The sequence below is a fragment of the Pipistrellus kuhlii genome, unplaced genomic scaffold (assembly GCF_014108245.1).
Source record: "Pipistrellus kuhlii isolate mPipKuh1 unplaced genomic scaffold, mPipKuh1.p scaffold_m20_p_3, whole genome shotgun sequence".
NCBI lineage: Eukaryota > Metazoa > Chordata > Mammalia > Chiroptera > Vespertilionidae > Pipistrellus > Pipistrellus kuhlii.
The window spans coordinates 47,275,866-47,296,780 of record NW_023425529.1 but is presented as its reverse complement, the minus strand read 5'-3'; the positions used below and the strand labels follow the sequence as shown (position 1 = coordinate 47,296,780).

General features: G+C 38.6%; 1 protein-coding gene across 1 annotated transcript; it reads right to left on the bottom strand.

Annotated features, from left to right (window-relative positions):
* Window positions 1–6,890: 6,890 nt before the first annotated feature.
* On the bottom strand, window positions 6,891–7,829 carry LOC118729295 (olfactory receptor 6C2-like). The gene has a single exon (XM_036456719.1). The coding sequence runs from the start codon at window positions 7,827–7,829 to the stop codon at window positions 6,891–6,893; it is 939 nt and encodes a 312-aa protein (XP_036312612.1).
* Between the last annotated feature and the right edge of the window lie 13,086 nt (window positions 7,830–20,915).

The following is a 20,915-nucleotide window of genomic DNA, read 5'->3' as shown; positions in this document are numbered from 1 at the left end:
ATATATATAATATGCAATATATAGGGTTTCTAATACATTCTATTATCACCACACATATTACTTAGAGCAATGCCTGGCACATAGTAAATACTATTATGTGTTTTTATTATTTCACTTGACCACAGGGATCTCCCTTCTGTATTGAAAGGACACATAATCTGTGTCATCCACATGGCACTTAAATACAATATATAGTGCTCTGTGCAATTTCTGTAAAGTTAACGTTTTTAATGGTTGTATATTTTATATATTGTATTGTTAACAGCCTTGGGAAGATCAACTTTGTTGAATTTTCTGTACAGCATAGCAAAATGCAAAACACATATTCAAATACTTGTTAAATTATGAACAAACGGAATTGAAGGACAGATAATTTCTAGAGCTTTTTCTATTCCTAGGAGAACTGATTAACTCAGCAAGAGCCACATTAGCATTTTGGAGGTTTTTAAAGATTCAAGTAACAAACTTTGTCTCCCCCCTCAGATTTGGCCACTTTGGGATCAATTGTGCTGATGAACAATGCATTCCCTAGAGGTCTTGGTTCTGGGGGACTAATAAAGACCTTTTGTTGTCTTAAAGAATAAAAATTAAATAGTTGCTTAGCAGAAGTCAGACAACAAAGATTGGCGAGGAAGGTACAATGGGAGCATCAAACAGGTCACTAGCAGGTTAAGGAGAAGAATGAGAGATGGATTAATGAGGTTGAAGGGCATCCTCACATTGAGTGGCCTGCAAAAGTGATCTTTAAATTTTCTTTCAAATCCATCATTTAAGTAGCCATAGATTTTCTCAGCATAAAGAAAATAGTTGTCATTTAACTTGAGGATTGTATTTATTTTTAATAGGCTTTACTTTCTTTAGAATGATTTAGATTTACAGAACAATTGCAAAGATAGTATAGATTGTTCCTGTATATCAAATACTAAGCTTTGTGTATTAATATCTTACATTAGTATGATGTATTTGTTGCAATTAATAAACCAAAACCAAATCATTATTTTTCAATATTATTTTTCATTCTTTTATTTTTAAATTGAATTAAATTCCTCCATCACCTATACCCTCTTCCATCTCCATTCCCCCTCCTATCACCATAATCATCACACTGTTGTCCCTGTCAGTGACTTCTCTTTTTTTCTCTCTTGCCCAATCCCTCCAACCCCCAGCTGCCACCCCTGAACAGCTGTCAGCCCGCTCTCTATCTATGAGTCTGTGTCTACTTTGATTGTTAGTTTAGTTTGTTCATTAGATTCCACATATGAGTGAAATCATATGGTGCATGTCTTCACTGACTGGCTTATTTATCTTAGCATAAAGTGCTCTAGATCTCTCCATGTTGTTGCAAAAGGCAAAAATGCCTTATTTTTAATGGCCAAGTAATATTACATTATGTAAATATACTTCAGCTGTTTTATCCTCTCATCTGATGAAACCTTGAGCTGTTTCCAGATATTGACTATCCTATATATAAAAACCCTGGGTTATAATGTCCAGGAATAAGTGAGCTCAACCAACAGGAAGTCAGTTCTGCAGTCAGCTTCTGCAGCCAGTTCTGACTGCTTTCTCTGGAGGTACAGTGCTCCAGCACTGACTGCTGAAGGGACTGTGAATCAGGGACAGAGAGAGACCTGAAGAGATAATCAGGGACTGTGGCAGCTTTTGATCAGCACCTGCCTCTCTTTCTCTCCCAGTCTAGCCAGCAGCCACACCTCCAATTCTCTCCAGGCCTCCACTGGGGAGGCTGATCAACCCTGCCTTTCTGATCAGGCCCTGTTGATAGGCCTAGAGATACTGACTAGCATAGAAACTGACCAATCAGAACCAAATCTGGGTGAATTGTGAAGAGCCAAAGGCTGCCTAGGAGGTGGAGCTTTTTATGCTGACTGGCATAGAAACCAACCAATCAGAATCAAATCTGGGTGAGTGTGAGTAGCCAATGGGTGCCTAGGAGGCGGAACTTTTGCAGTTGACTGGCATAGAAACTGACCAATCAAAACCAAATCTGGCTCAACTATGAGGAGCCTATGGCTGACTAGGAGGTGGAGCTTTTGATGCTGACTGGCACAGAAACCAACCAATCAGAACCAAATTGGCTGGCAGAGGAGGGCAGTTAGGAAGATCAGGCCTGTAGGGGAAGACAGTTGGGGGTAAGATCAGGCTGGCAGGGAGGGCTGTTGAGGGTGAGATCAGGCTGGCAAACGAGGGCCGTTGGGGGCAAGATCAGGCCAGCAGGGGAAGGCTGTTGGGGGCGAGATGAGGCTGGCAGGGGAGGACAGTTGGGGGTGAGATCAGGCAGGCAGAGGCAGTTGGGAGCAAGATTTGTTCCGCAGGCAGAGGCAATTAGGAGAGCTCAGGCAGGCAGGCAGGTGAACACTTAGGAGCCAGTGGTCCTGATTGTGAGAGGGATGTTAGACTAAACTGGCTGTTGGACATCCCCCAAGGGGTCCCCAATTGGACAGGGTACAGGCTGGGTTGAGGGAACCCCATCTCCATGCATGAATTTCATGCACTGGAACACTAATTGTAAATAATAGTGCAATAACCATAGGGCACATATGTTCTTTCATATTGGTTTTTGGGGTTTCTTTAGATAAATTCCCAAAAGTGGGATCTCTGGGTTATAAGGCAGTTCCACTTTTAATTTTTTAAGGAAATTCCACACTGCTTTCCACAGTGGCTGCACCAGTCTGCATTCCCACCAATAGTGTGTGAGGGTGCCCTTTTCTCCATATCTTCACCAACATGTTGTTTGTTGATTTATTGTTGATAGTCATTCTGACAGGTGTGAGATGATATTTCATTGTGGTTTTAATTTGCATTTCTCCCATGATTAGTGACTTTGAGCACTTCTCATATGCCTGTTGGTCATCTGTATGTCCTCTTTGGAAAAATGTCTACTTAGGTTCTTTGTCCATTAAAAAAAAAAAATATATATATATATATATATATATATATATATATATATATATATATATATATGTATATTATTGATTTTGTACAGAGAGGAAGGGAGAGAGATAGAGAGTTAGAAACATCGATGAGAGAGAATCATCGATCAGCTGCCTCTTGCACACCCCCTACTGGGAATATGCCCGCAACCAAGGTATATGCCCTTGACCGGAATCGAACCCGGGACCCTTCAGTCCCCAAGCCGACGCTCTATCCATTGAGCCAAACCGGTCTCGGCTCTTTGTCCATTTTTAAATTGGATTCTTGTTTTCTGGTGTTGAGTTTTATAAACTTTTCATAAATTTTGGATATGAAGTCCTTATCAGATGTATTGGTGAATATGCTCTCCCATTTAGTGGGTTGTTTTTTCATTTTGTTAATGATTTCTTTTGCTGTGTTAGTTTGATGTAGTTCCATTTTTAAAATTTTTATTTTTTCCCCCTTGCCCAAGTATATCAGAAAAAATATTGCTACAAGAAATATCTGAGGTTATACTGCCTATGGTCTCTTCTTGAATTTTAATAGTTTTGAGTCTAACATTTAAGTCCTCATCCATTTTGTGTTTATTCTTGTGTGTGTTGTAAGAAGGTGGTCTAGTTTCATTTTTATGCATGTATCGTCATATTTTCAACAATGTTTATTAAATAGTCTATCATTGGTCCTACTACAGGTATTTAATTATCCATTAAATAGTCTATCATTAGTCCTAGTTTTAATTGATTTTCTGGAGAGAGGGGAAGGAAGAGATAGAGAAAAAGAAAGAGAGAGAGAGAGAGAGGAGAAAGTTGCCTCCCATACAAGGATTGAACCAGAAACCTAGGTATGTGACCTGACCAGGAATCAAACCCACAACCTTTTGGTGTATGGAATGACACTCCAACCAACTGAACCATTTGATCAGGTCCTTGAAATGTATTGTGTTTTTTTCTTCAGATATTGAATTCTTCATTTCTGACAGGTCCTTTTTTTATGGCTTCTATGTCTTTTTTCATGCTCCTGAGCATCCTTGTAATCATTGCTTTGAACTCTATATCTGGTAAATTGCTTGCCTCCATTTTATTTAGCTCTTCTTCTAGAGAATTCTCTTATTCTTGCATTTGGGTTCTGTTTTTCTGTCTCCTCATATGGCTGCTTCTTTGTGTTTATTTCTGTGTTTTAGGTAGATCTGCTATGAGACCTACCTTGGTAGTGTGGCCTCATGTTGTAGGTGTCCTTGGAACCCAGTGGTGTAGTCTCTTTGATCACATGACCTGGAGCTCTAGGAAAGTCCCTTTTGTAAGTTATGTAGGCTAACCTGTTGTAATTAAATCTTGACTGCTATTGGGCTGTTCAAGCATGGGATCCATACTTAGGCTGACTGCTGTGAGGCTTAAATCCCAACATGGCATGTGAGCTGCTGTTCATGTTCTGATCATATGATGTGGTATTCTCCTCAGCAGGCTTTGGTGTCTGCTGAGATCTTGCTTTGGATATACTTTGTGTGAAGCTTACAGGATCCTGCTCTGTTGTTATCTGAAGCTGGTCACTAGGTGTATTGCATAGGGGCCTCTTGCAGGGACTCTGATGTAGGACAACGTCAGATGTTGCCTCTGACTGGCCCTGGGAAACCTGTTTGGAGCTATGAATGATCCAGTTTGTGTCTGCCTCTGCTGGACCTGGGTGTGTGTGCAGAAAGGACCAAGTTGCACACCAAGTCTGGCCTTTTTTTTTTTATTTTATTTTTATTTTATTTTTATTTTTTTTTTTTTTTTTTTTTTTTTTACCAGCACTGAGTTTGGGAAAGGCAGCAAAGTTCTCTAAGAACCCTACTTGTTTAGTTTAGGCACTGTAAGAACCTCTGGCTGTACTTCTCTACAGGGCATAAGCTCTACCACTGAGCCAAACCGGCTTCAGCTCGATAGTGTCATGTGGCTTCTTCTATAAGTCCTTGGTGTAAGGCTTCTCTGCAGCTCTTCTTCAGGATGATTTTTCTGTAATTTAGTTGTAATTTTAGTTTGGTCTCAGAGGTGGTGAGTGAAGCTTCCACCTAATCTGCTGCCATCTTGGGTCTCAAAATGTTTTGAGTACATTTAATTATAAAACAAATTCTGTTTCCTGAAAGCTGTAGCCAGCAGCCCTGGCAGAAGAGCTTCTTTGAAGGCAGAGTGAATGACTTGAATCATTATCATTAAATGAAGTCCATAGTTTATTCAGATTTCCATAGTTTTAACCTAATCTCTGTCCTCCTCTCCCCACGACCCCCCTGTTCCACAATCCCCTGTAGGATACCACATTACATTTAGTTGTCCTGGGTTGGGGCTGAGGAGGATCCTGTAACCAAGGTAGGTGCCCATGACGTGCATGGAACCTGGGATCTTTTGGTCTGCAAGTCGATGTTCTATCCACCGAGCCAAATGAGCTAGGTCCAGGGCATGACTTATGGCTATTGATGTTGACCTTGATTGCCTGATTGAATAGTGTTTGTCAGTTTGTCAGTTTCTCCTCTGTAAAGTTTCCCCTTCTTTGGGATAGAGTATCTACATAAATTATTTGAAATACTTCTACACAGGAGATTTCTATCTTCTCTCTCATTTATTAATTTTTAAAATCATTTATTTATATCAGTAAGGGCTCCAGGAGTTTAGAAATTTTAAATGAAAAAAGAAGAAATGCCTTGGAGAATAGAGTCCTTCTTTCCCTGAATCCTTGTGAAGTCTAAAAGATGTTTGTACTTAAACTCTAGGCATTATCTTGTAGGAACAACTGAAAATATGATCAAAAGTAAAGGTACACTCAAAGAACCAGATAATGTTAATAGACATAGGTAATAGTTGCACATGTACTATAAAAGCAAACAATTTTACTTTCACAATTATACAACCTGAACAATAAAATGGCTTTTTAATTATTTAATGGCAAGAATTTCAATTATTTGGTCCAAAGTTCCTACATGACTATTACCTGTTTTTCCACCTCTCTCCCTCTTTCCTAAGTTTATCCTTTTTTTCTGCACTATATCTGGATTTGATCTTCAGTAGTCAGTCTATGCTAAGCAATCAAATGCCTCTTAGATGTCTTTCCCAAATTATGAGCTCTTTTGATATTTTATTGTAATTAATTCTCTTAATCTCTAACATTCTTCTTAAATCAAGGGACAACGTAAGTCTGATTATTGGAGAACTTATTTAACCAAGATTTAGTTATCCTACCCCTAAATTCAGGCTTATTCTCCTTGAGTCTAAGACTTGGCACCATCAATGTTAATGTTAGTGGAAGGCATCCAGCACTTGAAAGTCCTGTTTTTTTCCTCCCCATATTTCCCATGCAATAGTCTTCCAGAAAGGCCAGTAGAAACACTTTTTGTGTGTGTGTGTGTGTGTGTGTGTGTGTGTGTGTGTGTGTAAATTGGCTTAAAGAAAAAACATAATTATTTTCACTGATTTTGAAATTGCCCTATTAACATCTCATTTCTGAAAAATGGACATTGTAAAATGAGAAGAAGAGCTCTGGAATGCACACTTTTCTTTGTGATCACTTTTTACAGCTTCAGAAAGAATCTTCCGTTACTTTTGTGTAATCAGAGGCTAGATATTGAAGTATTCTCAACAAGTGAGAAATGGTCTCTCAACATTTATATTCCACATCATAAGAAGACTTTATGGCTAGACATACAACTTTATTTATTTGCATTTTCTTTTTATGACATTCCATATGTTGAGAATCTAGTCTCTAAAATGTGCATTTATTGAAGAAACCATTCAGAATGAAATAAACTCAAACAAAAGAGAAATAAAGAGCTTGATTTTGGCTTTTGCATTATAAGAGACAAAGGTTCTTGGGGGCAGAACAGCTTGATCAATCTCAGAATAAGAAGAAACCATTTATTTGGCAAATTAAATGAATGTCACCCATGGGTTAGATTTAAACTTAATTTAACAACCTCTAAAAACACTCATCGTCTCTCACTTCTTTGTGAGAAATGCAATCCATTTTATGGTGTCCTTGAAGGCATCTTTCACTTGTTTGTTGCGAAGGGTATAAATGAATGGATTGAGCAATGGGGCAACTGAAGTGGTGAGCACAGACACCACTTTATTTATGGCCACTCCTTCCTTCGCTGAAGGTTTGATGTAGATGAAGATGCAGCTGCCATAGGTGAGGGAGACCACAATCATGTGGGAAGAGCAGGTGGAAAAGGCCTTTTTCCTTTGTTGGGCAGAAGGGAACCTTAGAATGGTCTTGATGATGTATGTGTAGGAAAGCACTACGCACACTAACGTAATAATGAGTGTCAGCACGGCAAAACTCAAAACAACTCTCTCTATTAACGCTGTGTCCGAACAGGTTATTTGTAAAAGAGGAGATGTATCACAGCCAAAATGATCAATCACATTCGAATCGCAGAATTCCAGCTGGAGGCCCATGCTTAGAGGCGGGAAGATAATCAACAGGCCAGCAAACCAGCAGCAGAGAACGATTGTAGTGCAGACTCTGCTGTTCATGATGGTTGTGTAATGCAGGGGCTTACAGATGGCCACGTAACGGTCATAGGACATGGCGGCAAGGAGAAAAAATTCTGTTGCTCCAAAGAGGACAACAAAAAATATTTGGGTGGCACAAGCGTTGTAGGTAATGGTATTATCTCCAGTTATCATAGTATACAGGAATCTGGGAATACACACGGTGGTGAATGAAACTTCTAAGAAAGAGAAATTCCGGAGAAAAAAGTACATGGGAGTTTTAAGGTGGGAATCCAAAAGTGTGAGGGTGATGATGGTGAGGTTCCCAGACACACTCATCATGTAGGTGAGAAACAAGAATACAAAAAGCAGAACTTGCAGGTTTGGGTCATCTGTCAGTCCCAGCAAGATGAATGTGGTTATGGCTGTATAGTTTTTCATGCCTGCTTTGTGCCAAGTCAAATGTACTTCCACCTGAAGAGAGAAGTGTCATAAGAAGCTAGCAGCAGAATGTAAATGAAAACTCCCCAACAAGCTAGCTCACTTTATTCTTTTGCTTAATAAGCAATTTGTTAACAAAGTGCCCTTGACATTGTACTAAGAGGCATATATAGGAAATATCTAATACAGAACAAATGCTTATAATTCTTTGATTAGAAAGCACATGTACAAAGATGTCAATTAAAAACTATACAAACCAAAAAAAGTAAGTCAATTCTTCAACAATATTGCCTAGTAGTACAGATTTTGTCTTTATCATGAAGGAAATAGCCATTTTTGAAGTTTCTCCCTCCCATCCTTGTTTTTCTTTGCTTTTCCACACCCTACTGAAATGTTCCATTTTCAAAACCAAGAACGATCTGTTAATGAGTATTTTTGGGTTTTAAATAAAACTTTTTTAGAGCAATATTAGGATCACAGTAACACTGAGGGGAGATACCCAGAGTTCCCCTATACCTCCCTCTGTCACACAGGCACAGCCTTCTCCGCTAGCAATAGGCTCCTGCTGTGAGGTCCACTTGTTACAACTAATAAACCTACATGGATGCATCAAAGTCCATAGTTTACCTTATGGTTTACTCTTGGTGTTGTACATTCTATGGGTTTGCACAAAGTTTTAATTAGTATTTTACATTAATAATCTTCTATTGTTATGCCAGATGTTAACAGCGGCACATTCATTTGAAAGTGTTTTACTCTTTGTCATTTAAATTATCTCTAGATTGAGAGATAAAAAGTTTACAATACAGATATATCTATGTTTTGTTCGCCCATAGTTAGGCAAATGAAAGTATGTCTGACTGAGCCTCTTGGGGGACGGCTTATCCAGTGGGTTTCCTGAAGTGGCATAAAGAAATGTTTTGAAACCTGTGGTTTTGAGATAAACCACAATTCGTCCCACTCTGGAGTGAGCGCTGGGGCGTGGACGGAGCCCAGAGAGACTGACCCGAGGCTGTGCTTTCTTTGGCAGCCTGGCCAGCCCTGTGCTCTCCACAGCATTCAGCCCTCAGAATCTGTCTCGGGATATATCTTAGTGACTTCTGTGAATAATTGCTGCTGCCCTCCTCCTCGAGTCAGCTCTCCCTACTAATTTACCAACCAGCTATGCTCTCTGAGTTAAGAAAACAACAACACATTTTTATTCATTTCAGAGAGGAAGGGAGAGGAAGAGAGACAGAAATATCATTGAGGGAGCATCATCCACAGCTGCCTCCTGCATGGCCCCTGCTGCGGATCAAGCCTGCGACCCTGGCATGTGGCCTGACCGGGAATTGAGCCGTTACCTTCTAGTTCATGGGCTGATGCTCACCACTGAGCCACCCTGGCAGGGCTGTCCTAACTTTTGACACGGTAACTTGCTGAAGCAACATCCAGGAACAAGCGAACACACTTGAGCTAATCTTTGTAAACAAACAATACAGAGCCCTGTTGTACTTTCTGTTTTTCTCATGGCATATATCGCTGTCCATTTCAGTGCTTCCTGGGAGTTTTAAGCCTCCCTGGTATTCTAAGTTACATTTTTTCAGGAATCCCATAGAGGCTCAGGAAATTCCCCGTCTTTCATGTCAAAACTTACCCTCATTGAGATTCATATTTCAAGCAACTACTCTCAGGTACTCATCTGTAAAAGAAGACCTGGTAAGTGCATTCTCACTGGGCATATCAGTAGTTCATAATAACTCAGCCTATTGTCCTATAGTATGTCTCTGTGTTTTATTAGGGAGGATTAATTGTAAAAAACTACCTGCTCTTGCTGCAGGTTAGGGAGCTGGGTGAGTGGTTGAGATTCATTTCCTCCTTTCATTGATTTCCTATTGAGTAGCTGTTCATAGTTTCCTATGTTCACTCAGTGTCTCTCAGTTCTTTTCTTTTTACTAAAGTTGTCAATGCCATCTGTCACCACAAGCTGAGTTGGCAAAGTGCATATCACAAATATGATTTTGGAACAGAGAAAAGCTTCCCTTACCATATACTTATCAGGGGAAGACTCTGATAGGCCAGATTAAATGGTAGGCCAGATTTATCCCTGCACTCCTGATTTCCCTCTCTCCCATGGTAGAAGAATTAAATCCTTGTACTGGCTACTGGCATTGCTAACTCCAGCTCCCCTGGGCCTATGAAGTTCCTAGAATCTAAAATTACCCCCTGCTTCTCTTACCAAAACTCTGGTTCTTCTGTATTGGTAGGAAAGACCGGTGAACTCAATCATGATAGCATTTTCAAGATCATGAATTTCATGTTTCAAAATGGCTAATGTAATGTGTGTGAACCTTTAGCAGCATTGTGTTTTAACTCATGAAGCTTGTTAAACAAACACTACATGTAGTAATAGAATTAAGCCTGTGGTGGCAGCTCCTTTGGACATATAAATCTGCTTCAGACGAATTCAAACAACTTCAAAGAAATTGCTGGCCTTTACCAGCAACCATAGTGATGGTCTCTCTTATTTTGGGAAAGTTTTCCTGGGAGAACGGGTTATTTATTTATTTTGAGATTGGGTCAATTAAAGTTTAAACAATTTCATTACATAAACAATTTCATTACATAAGTAATAAATTTCACTGCCTCCCTCCCATAAGCGGTGTTAATTAACATTTTAACTAACATTCATAGGTAGGCCTTGATGATTTAACCCGTACAAAACTACCTGCTCTTGCTGCAGGTTAGGGAGCTGGGTGAGTGGTTGAGATTCATTTCCTCCTTTCATTGATTTCCTATTGAGTTAATGAAAATATATCTGAGGCACTCCGACCTTACCTCTGTTTGGAACAAACCTCATTCGGTCTTCATTGGGTCACGCTTCCTGTGGGCAGGAGAGTAGAGATTTAAGAAGAGTGAATGCTGTGCCCCCAGTGTCTTACTTCCTGAAAAAAAAAAAAAAAAAAAGGCAAAAAGGACGTAAATAGCAGATGGAAAATAAGATGAGGTTCCCTGTTAGATAATTTATAAGCCGATATCATTTAATTTCTGGGAAACCAGTGGATGTTACTGATTGGTGATGTCTTATCCATCACCTTCTATTATTCTGGCTCATCTTCCTCAACGCACAGTTATGACTGACTCTTTCCAAGGCGAAGGTGACTACGGCAGCAAATTCTAATTTTATGTTCCCTAAGAATAACAACATGTCAGAAGGACTGTTAAATCCCTTTCTTTAGTGCCAGTGACAATGACCTGAATTCCAGATTTTAAAACTGACTGTATTCATCCTCCGCCTATGTTTAGAGAATGAGGAAAAATATGTCTCGACAACAATATACTTACTTTTCTTTAAAACAATACATTTTTTTTAATTGAATTCAGAGAGGAAGGGAGAGGGAGAGAGAGAGAGAGAGAGAGAGAGAGAGAGAGAGAGAGAGAGAGAGAGAGAGAGAGAGAGAGAGAGAAACATCAGTGATGAGAGAGGATAATTGATCGGCAGTCTCCCACACACTGCACACTAAGCATCTAGCCTGCAACCTGGGAATCAAACTGTGACCTTTTGGTTTATAGGTCGACACTCAGCCACTGAGCCCTGCCAGCCAGGCTATACACTTACTTTTCTGACAGATCTGCATGAGGCCCTTGATGGAACCACAATCTGAGGAACACTCAGTTTGTGAGTTTTATGTGTTCTTCTGCTCCCGGTCTCACATGCCACCTATTTCCACACCAGGCTCACCCTCCACACAGGCATGTGTGTGTGTGTGTGCACGCGCGCATGAGACAGAACTCTCGTAGATTTGTATATATCTGATATAATTGAGCCCAGTCTCAGCCTCCTCTTCCCATACCAAGTCTAAATGCCATCTGTTCCTAGATTTCTCAGTTACTCTGTTCAGAGGAAGGAAAGAGTGGTGCAGAGATAAGGAAGGTTTCTCTCTAGCTTTGTCAGAGGGGCATTTCTGAATCTCCTGGGCAGAGGCAGGCTTCCCTGCAAATTGTATAACAGCAACATTTCTTTTATATGTTTAGTCTGCTACCAATGCACAGGGAACATGGGAGTGAACAACCAAATAGTCCTTGGTGACCCCGTTTCAAAAGTTACTAATGAGCTGACAGTAGTTTAATCAGCAGTGTAAACACACACGTAGCAATGGGAACAATGTCCTCAGAGACATGGAAGGTGGCCTGATGTCATCTGAATTCCATTTTGATCTCTTTGTTGAATCTTTATAATTCTCCTAGAATTAGACACTCTATTTGGCATTTTATATATCCCATATAATAAAGAAGTAATATGCAAATTGACCTTCATGCCCTCACACAAGATAGCTGTCCCCATGTGATCAAAGATTGCCACCACAAGATGGCCAGTAGGGGAGGGCAGTTAGGGGTGACCAGGCCTGCAGGGGAGGGCAGTTTGGGATGACCAGGATGGTAGGGGAAGTCAGTTGAGGGCGATCAGGCCTGCGGAGGAGGGCAGTTATGGAGTATCAGGCCTGCAGGGGAGGATAATTGGGTGGGGAACAAGCCTATAGGGAGGGTAGTTGGGGGTGACCAGGCTGGAAGAGAAGGGCAGTTGGGGGAGATTGGGCCAGCAGGGAAGCAGTTAGGTGTCAATCAGGCTGGCAGAGGAGAGGTTAGGAGTGATCAGGCTGGCAGGCAGAAGTGGTTAGGGTGAATCAGGCAGGCAGGCAGGTGAGTGGTTGGGAGCCAGCAGTCCCAGATTGGAGAGGGTGCAGGCTGGGCTGAGGGACACCTCCCCTGCAGTACACAAATTTCATGCACTGGGCCTCTAGTATAATATAGTATTTATCTTTGGTGTAAATCTTAGTAAAGTAAAAAAAAAAAAAAATCCCAAATTACCTATTTTACATATGAGGAAACTGAGGAGCAGAGAAATGACTGCACAAAACCACCAATTAACCAAAAAATGCGAACAACAAAAATCCAGAAAAAAGGGGGAAATTGAATCTGAAGAGGCAGAGCTTATTTCCAGAGGTGAGGTAAAGGAATTGAATGAATGTGGTATGGCCAGTATTCAGTATAGAGGAGGTAGAAAGAGAATGAGTGTATAGGAAGAAAAGTAAAAAATAAAATACTCAGTAAAATAAATAAATAAAAAATAATTAATTAAAAAATATATTAAAAATATATATTAAAAATTTTTCCTTTCTTTAATCTACTGTATATATGTAACTATTCATCTATTTTTAGAAAATAAGAATAGAGTAGAGAGAAGATAGGTCTACATTTGGTGTGTGAAACTAATTTAGCTATTAGTAAGAAGAGAGCAAGTAAGGAGGGGGAAAACAAAAGCATAAAATAAAAATAAAACAAACAAACAAAACCAATAAGAAAAAAATTGGCTAGTGCAGAAAGAGAAAAGAGCAGGGTGGATGAACTTGTGGCAGGGGAAAGAAAATTAGATATAAGAGTAAGCCAACAGAGACTACTATACTAGTAATGTTTCAATAAAGTGGATAAAGAAGATCAATTTTTTTAACAAGGAGTAAAAAGAAAGAGAGAAAAAATAAAGCAGGAACTTGAGAAGAGAAACAGGATGAAAAAGGGAGAAGTGAGGAAGAAAAGTTTGGCAAAAAGAAAAAAAATGAGATAAAGTAAAATAATGATAAAATATAAAAATAAAATGTAGAGCACTAGTCCACAAGAAATAAAAGGTTAAAAAATAAAAAAAAATAGAAAAAATTTAATTTTTTAAGTAAAAGATAAAAAATTAAAAAGTGAAAACTTTAGTTGAGTTTTTAAAAAATTATATTTTATTGTTTTTTTACAAAGAAGAAGGGAGAGAAATAGAAAGTTAGAAACATTGAGAGAGAAACATGGATCAGCTGCCTCTTGCACACCCCATACTGGTGATGTGGCCACAACCAAGTTACATGCCCTTGACGGGAATTGAATCTGTGACGCTTCAGTCTGCAGGGCGATGCTCTATCCACTGAACCAACCGGTCACGGCTCAGGTGAGTTTTAATGTCCTATGAGAGCTGGTTTAAGACCCCTCTCTACTGTCTATCTGTCACATTTTAAAAATTTTTTTTAAAATTTATTTATTTATTTATTTATTTATTTACATATTTTATTGATTTTCCCCCCTTTCCTCCCTCCCACATATCCCCTCCCTCCCCAGAGTTTTATGTCCATTGGTTGTATTTATAGGCATGTATACAAGTCCTTCAGTTGATCTATTATCTCACCCAGATCCTCCTCCCTTCCCCGCTGTAATTTGACAGTCTGCTTGTTGCTTTACTGTCTCTATATCTATCTTTTGGTTCATTAGTTTATAATGATCTTTATTATCCACAAATGAGTGGGGTCATGTGGTGTTTCTCTTTCATTGATTGGCTTATTTCACTCAGCATGATGTTCTCCAATTCCATCCAGGTTGCTGCAAATGATGAGAATTCCTTCTTTTTTATGGCAGCATAGTATTCCATTGTGTAGATGTACCATTGTTTTTGGATCCAATCATCTGCTGATGGACACTTAGGCTGTTTCCAAATTCTGGCTATTGTAGATTGTGCTGCTATGAACATAGGGGTGCATATATCCTTTCTGATTGGTGTTTCTAGTTTCTTGGGATATATTCCTAGAAGTGGGATTACTGGGTCAAATAGGAGTTCCATTTTCAGTTTTTTGAGGAAACTTCACACTGTTCTCCACAGTGGTTGCACCAATCTGCATTCCCACCAGCAGTGCACGAGGGTTCCTTTTTCTCCGCAACCTCGCCAACACTTGTCGTTTGTTGATTTGTTGATGTTGGCCGTTCTGACAGGTGTGAGATGGTACCGCATTGTTGTTTTGATTTGCAGCTCTCGTATAATTAGTGACTTTGAGCATATTTTCATGTGCTTTTTGGCCTTCCTTCTGACTTCTTTTGAAAATATTCTATTTAGGTCCATTGCCCATTTCTCAATTGGATCATTCATCTTCCTTTTATTTAGTTGTATCAGCTGTCTGTAAGTGTTGGAGATTAAACCTTTATCAGTGGTGTTATTTGCAAATATGTTCTCCCACACGTTGGGCTTTCTTGTTGTTTTGTTGATGGTTTCTTTTGCTGTAAAAAAGCTTTTTATTTTGATGTAGTCCCATTTGTTTATTTTCTCTTTAGCTTCCATTGCCCTAGGGGCAGTATCAGTGAAGAAGTTCTTTTGGCATACGTCTGAGATTTTGCTGCCTGTGGATGCTTCTAGTATTTTTATGGTTTCCCGTCTGATGTTTAAGTCCTGTATCCATTTTGAGTTTATTTTTGTGTATGGCGTAAGTTGGTGATCTAGTTTCATTCTTTTGCATGTGTCTGCCCAATTTTCCCAACACCATTTATTGAAGAAACTGTCTTGACTCCATTGTATATTCATGCCTCCTTTGTCAAAAATTAATTGAGCATAGTGATTTGGATTGATATCTGGGTTCTCAATTCTATTCCATTGATCTATATGTCTGTTCTTGTGCCAGTACCAGGCTGTTTTGAGAACAGTGGCTTTGTAATACAGTTTGAAGTCTGGTATTGAGATCCCTCCAACTTTACCCTTCTTTCTCAGGATTGCTGTGGTTATTCGGGGTCTTTTATTGTTCCAAATGAACTTTTGGAGAGTTCTTTCTAGGTCGGTGAAATATGTCGTTGGTATTTTAATGGGGAGTGCATTGAACCTATAGATTGCTTTAGGAAGTATGGACATTTTGATGATATTGATTCTACCAATCCATGAACATGGTATGTTCTTCCATCTCCTTACATCACATGTGTCAAACACAAGGCCCGCGGGCCAAATCCGTCCCGCCAGGCCTTGCAATGTGGCCTGCACCGCGCTGTCATCACTGCACTCCGCTGCATTTCCATCACAATGACAGTTTATGACTGTTCAGTAAACCATTCGGCCCGTGATTTAGGCTGGATTTTAGATTTTGGCCCCTTCTCTGATTGAGTTCGACACCCCTACCTTACATCATCCTCTATCTCTTTTTTCAGTGTTGTGTAGTTTTCTGCATATAGGTCCTTTACTTCCTTAGTTAAATTTATTCCTAGGTATCTTAATTTTTTTGGTGCGATGGTAAATGGAATTGCCTTTTTAGTCTCTGTTTCTGTAGTTTCACTGTTGGTGTATAGAAATGCCATGGATTTCTTGGCATTAATTTTGTATCCTGCTACACTGCCAAATTCATTTATTAAGTCAATAAGTTTTTTAATGGAGTCTTCTGAGTTTTTTATGTACAATATCATGTCATCTGCAAATAAGGATAACTTTACTTCTTTTCCAATTTGGATGCCTTTTATTTCCTCCTCTTGTCTAATTGCAATGGCTAGTACTTCCAGTACTATGTCAAACAGGAGTGCCGAAAGTGGGCATCCCTGTCTTGTTCCTGTTCTTAGAGGGAATGGTTTTAGTTTTTGCCCATTGAGTATAATGTTGGCTGTGGGTTTATCATATATAGCTTTTATTATGTTGAGGTATGATCCTTGTACTCCCACCTTGTTAAGAGTTTTTATCAGGAAAGGGTGTTGGATTTTATCGAATGCTTTTTCTGCATCAATTGATATGACTATATGATTTTTATGTTTCAATTTGTTTATGTGATGTATCACGTTTATTGATTTGAGGATATTGTACCATCCTTGTATTCCTGGAATAAATCTACTTGGTCATGGTGTATGATCTTTGTGATGTTCTTCTGGAGTTGATTTGCTAGAATTTTTTTGAGGATTTTGGCATCTATGTTCATGAGGGATATTGGCTTGTAATTCTCTTTCATTGAGTTGTCTTTATCTGGTTTTGGTATTAGGGTGATGCTGGCTTCATAGAAGGAGTTTGGAAGTGTTCCTTCCTCTTGGATTTTTTTGAATAGTCTGAGGAGGATAGTTTTTAGTTCTTCCTTGAATGTTTGGTAAAACTCTCCTGTGAAGCCATCTGGCCCTGGGCTTTTGTTTGCTGGAAGCTTTCTGATGACTGTTTCAATTTCTTCCCAAGTCACTGGTCTATTGAGATTTTTAGATTCTTCCTGATCGAGTTTTGGAAGTTTGTATTTTTCTAGGAATATGTCCATTTCCTCCAGGTTGTTCAGTTTGTTGGAATAGATTTGTTTGTAGTATTTTGTAACAATCCATTGTATTTCGGTAGGTCTGTTGTTATTTCAACTCTTTCATTTCTGATTTTGTTTATTTGGGTCATCTCTCTTTGTTTCTTGGTTAGCCTGGCTAGAGGTTCATCTGTCTTGTTTATTCTTTCAAAGAACCAGCTCTTGGTTTTGTTGATCTTATGTATTGTTTTTTTTTTGTCTCTATGTCGTTTATCTGTGCTCTGATTTTTGTTATTTCCTTCCTTCTGCTTACACTGGGCTTTTCTTGTTGCTCCTTTTCTAACTCTTTGAGTTGTAGAGTTAGATAATCTGTCACTCCTTTTTCTAGTTTTTTTTTGCAATAGGCTTGTAAGGATATGAACTCCCCTCTCAAAACTGCTTTTGCTGTGTCCCATAGATTTTGGATTGTTGTGTTTTCATTGTCATTTGTTTCCAGGATGTTTTTAATTTCTTCCTTGATTTCTCTGGTTACCCAGTCCTTGTTTAATAGCATGCTGTTTAGTCTCCATGTGTTTGATTTCTTTGGATTATTTTTATTGTAGTTAATTTCCAGTTTTATGCCATTATGGTCTGAGAAGATACTTGATATGATTTCTATTTTCTTGAATTTGAAGAGACTTTGCCTATGTCCCAAAATGTGGTCTATCTTTGAGAATGTCCCATGTGCATTTGAGAAGAATGTATATTCTGTGGCTTTGGGGTGGAGTGTTCTGAAGATGTCAATTAATTCCATCTGGTCTAGTGAGTCATTTAGGATTGATATTTCTTTGCTGATTTTTTGTTTAGATGATTTGTCGAAGGGTGACAGTGGGGTATTAAAATGTCCAACTATGATTGTATTGCTATTAATCTCTCTCTTAATGTCCTCCAGCAGTTTTTTTTTTTTTTTTAATGTATTTGTTTGCTCCTGTATTGGGGGTCATATATATTTACCAGGGTTATTTCTTCTTGTTGGATTGTTCCCTTTAGTATTATGAAGTGGCCTTCATTATCTCTTATTATGTCCTTCACTCTGAGATCTAATTTGTCAGATATAGGTATTGCTACCCCAGCTTTCTTTTCATTTCCATTTGCCTGGAAAACTTTTTTCCATCCCTTCACCCTCAGTCTGTGTGCATCTTTTTTTCTGAGGTGGGTTTCTTGTAGACAACAGATGTATGGGTCTTGTTTTCTTATCCAATCTGTTACCCTATGTCTTTTGATTGGAGCATTTAATCCATTTACATTTAAGGTTATTATTGATAGGTACTCATTTGACGCCATTTTTATTCTATACCCGTGTTCCTTCTTCACTTGCTATTTCTTTATTTTTACAGTAGACCCTTTAGCATTTCTTGCATTGCTGGTTTGGTGGAGATAAATTCCTTCAGTCTTTTTTTGTCTCTGAAGCTCCTGATTTCCCCTTCAATTTTGATTGATAGCCTTTCTGGGTACAGTATTCTTGGATTCAGACCCTTCCTTTGCATGACTTTGTATATTTCATCCCATTCCCTTCTTGCCTGATAAGTTTCTGTTGAGAAATCAGTTGCTAGTCTGATGGGGGTTCCTTTGTATGTAACTTTCTGTCTCTCTCTGGTTGCTTTTAAGATTCTTACTTTGTCGTTGTTGTTTGCTAATTTGATTATAATGTGCCTTGGAGTCTGTCTTCTGGGATTCATTTTGCTTGGGACTCTGCGAGCATCTTGGATTTGTGTGGGTTTTTTCTTCTCTATTTCAGGAAAGTTTTCTGTCATTATTTCTTGAAATACTTTTTCTATGTCTATCTCAATTTCTTTTCCTTCTGGAACCCCTATTATTCGAATATTATTTTTTTTGTATTGTCCCAAAGCTCCCGTAGGCTCTCCTCCTGCTTTTTAATCTTTTTTTCTAGAAGCTGTTCTACTTGGGTATTTTTTTCCATCTTATCTTCTAGCTCACTGATGCGGTCCTCTGCTTCATCTAGTCTACTCTTGATGCTTTCTATTGAGTTCTTCATGGTAGCGATGTCATTTTTCATTTCTTCTTGGTTCTTCTTCAATTCCTCATGGTTGTTCTTTAATTCCTCATGGTTCTTCCTCATTTCTTCTTGGTTATTGTCAAATTTCTCCTCCATTCTTTTTAGCCATCCTATGATCATTATTCTGAATTCTTGCTCTGGTAGGCTGCTTACCTCTGACTCGTTTACTCCCTTTTCTGGTGATGCCTGCTTTTCTTTCATGTGCGGACTATGTTTTTGTCTCCCCATGGCCTCTCTTCTCAGGATGTCTGGTTATGTGGTGTTCCTTCTCCTGCATTGATTTAAAGGTACAAAATACAACACTAACAGATACAACATAAGAGGCACTTAACAGGAATGTATTTGCAATATTAATAACCTCTAATAAAGGTAACCACTAGAGAAAGGCAACTTAGGGGATAGGAGAGAAGGAAGAAAGGTAAAAATCAAATAAAGAAAAATTTAAAAAAGTAAAAATTAACATTAAAAAAATTAAGTAAATTTAAAAAAATTAAAAAAAGATGGATAAAGAGATAGAAAAAGAGGAAAAAAGTAATGACAAAATGAAGTTGGAAAACAGGGAAAAAGAGAAAGGAGAGAGAGAGAGAAAGAGAGAGAAGAAGCAAACTAAAAGAGAAATGGGAAACAAACTATATATATGTGGAGAAAATTGCCATAGAACAACCACTGAACCCAGCCAATGCCAGTAACAATACTTGGTGATTAATACAAACTACAATATCCCCTATTATTAAGTAAGGCTATGATATACAGAAGTAAAAGAAACAAACAAAAACAGAGGATTTTTTAAAAAAAATACAAAGCAACAATAACAACACAGTAATAAGCATAACAATTTCACTAACCAGCATAAAAATTCACAATAATCAGCCTTCACTCAAACAATGCGAAAAGGATAGAGGGGAGAACAGTTTTTTGTTTTTTTTTTAACTAGTTAATATAGTGCAGAGATTGGTATTTATACACTTGGATCAGGGGTTGGAAGTTAGGTCTATAAGTATAGTGAGAGTTTTAGCAGGGGGTATACAGAAAGAATAGAGGAAAAACTAAAGCCAGAAAGGGATAGGATAAACCGTAGACTAAAAGGGTAAAGTTTAGTAAGAGAGTGATGGTGTAAAAGTCGAGTTGAGATAGGGTTGAATGATGCTATAGTAGAGATTAAAATAGAATGAAGGTTACTCCCAATGTAAAATAAAGAAAAAATAAAATGGTACTGGAGAGGAAAAAAGAAAAAAAAAGAAAAAAAAAAGAAAAAAAATTGCAAAATAGCAGTAGTAATAGTGATGATAGAGATTGAAAAATGTAATAATTAAAAAGGTAAAATCAAGTAAGGAAAAAAGAAAAAAAATCGTTTCTTAAGTAAAAGATAAAAAATGAAAATTAAATAAAAGATGTAAAAAATGAAAATAAAATAAAGAATAGTAAAATTAGCATAAAAATGTCCAGTAGCTGTCATTCACTTCCTCTGTTAATGTATTTGACACTCCTGATTCTCGGCCCAGACAGTCTTGCAGTTCCTAGCATTCCACTGCACCTCAGATTTGTAAGGTAATCCTTAATTTTAAGTAGGCTATATCTTAGTTATTTGTGTCCATTTATTTTTGATTAATTAAAAGATAAAAGAAAAGAAAAAGAAGAAAAGAAGGCAGTTTGTAATTCAGCTCTTAGGTGTCAGTGTTACCGGTTTGACCTCCCAGTCTTTTTGGTTGCTCTGGCCTTCTTTCTCTATGGCTCTAGCTGGCAGGGTGCCAGCTGGCTCCCAGACTCTCTTCTGGCTCCGATCCCTTGTTTCCAGGAAGGCAATTTTCCCCTGCAATTTCCCCGGATATGCCCAACTGGGCAGTCCTTCCCTAGTATTCCGAAGCAAGGGGGTGAAGGGGATCAGGCGCCAAGGTGTCCAGATGTTCCGCCCTTGGCGAAACAGCCGCGATTCTTAACACTCTGTCCAGTGTCCCCTGGTGTTTTAAAAAAGTTCCGCTTCTGGGGAGGATTATGTCAAACCCAGCACTAGGT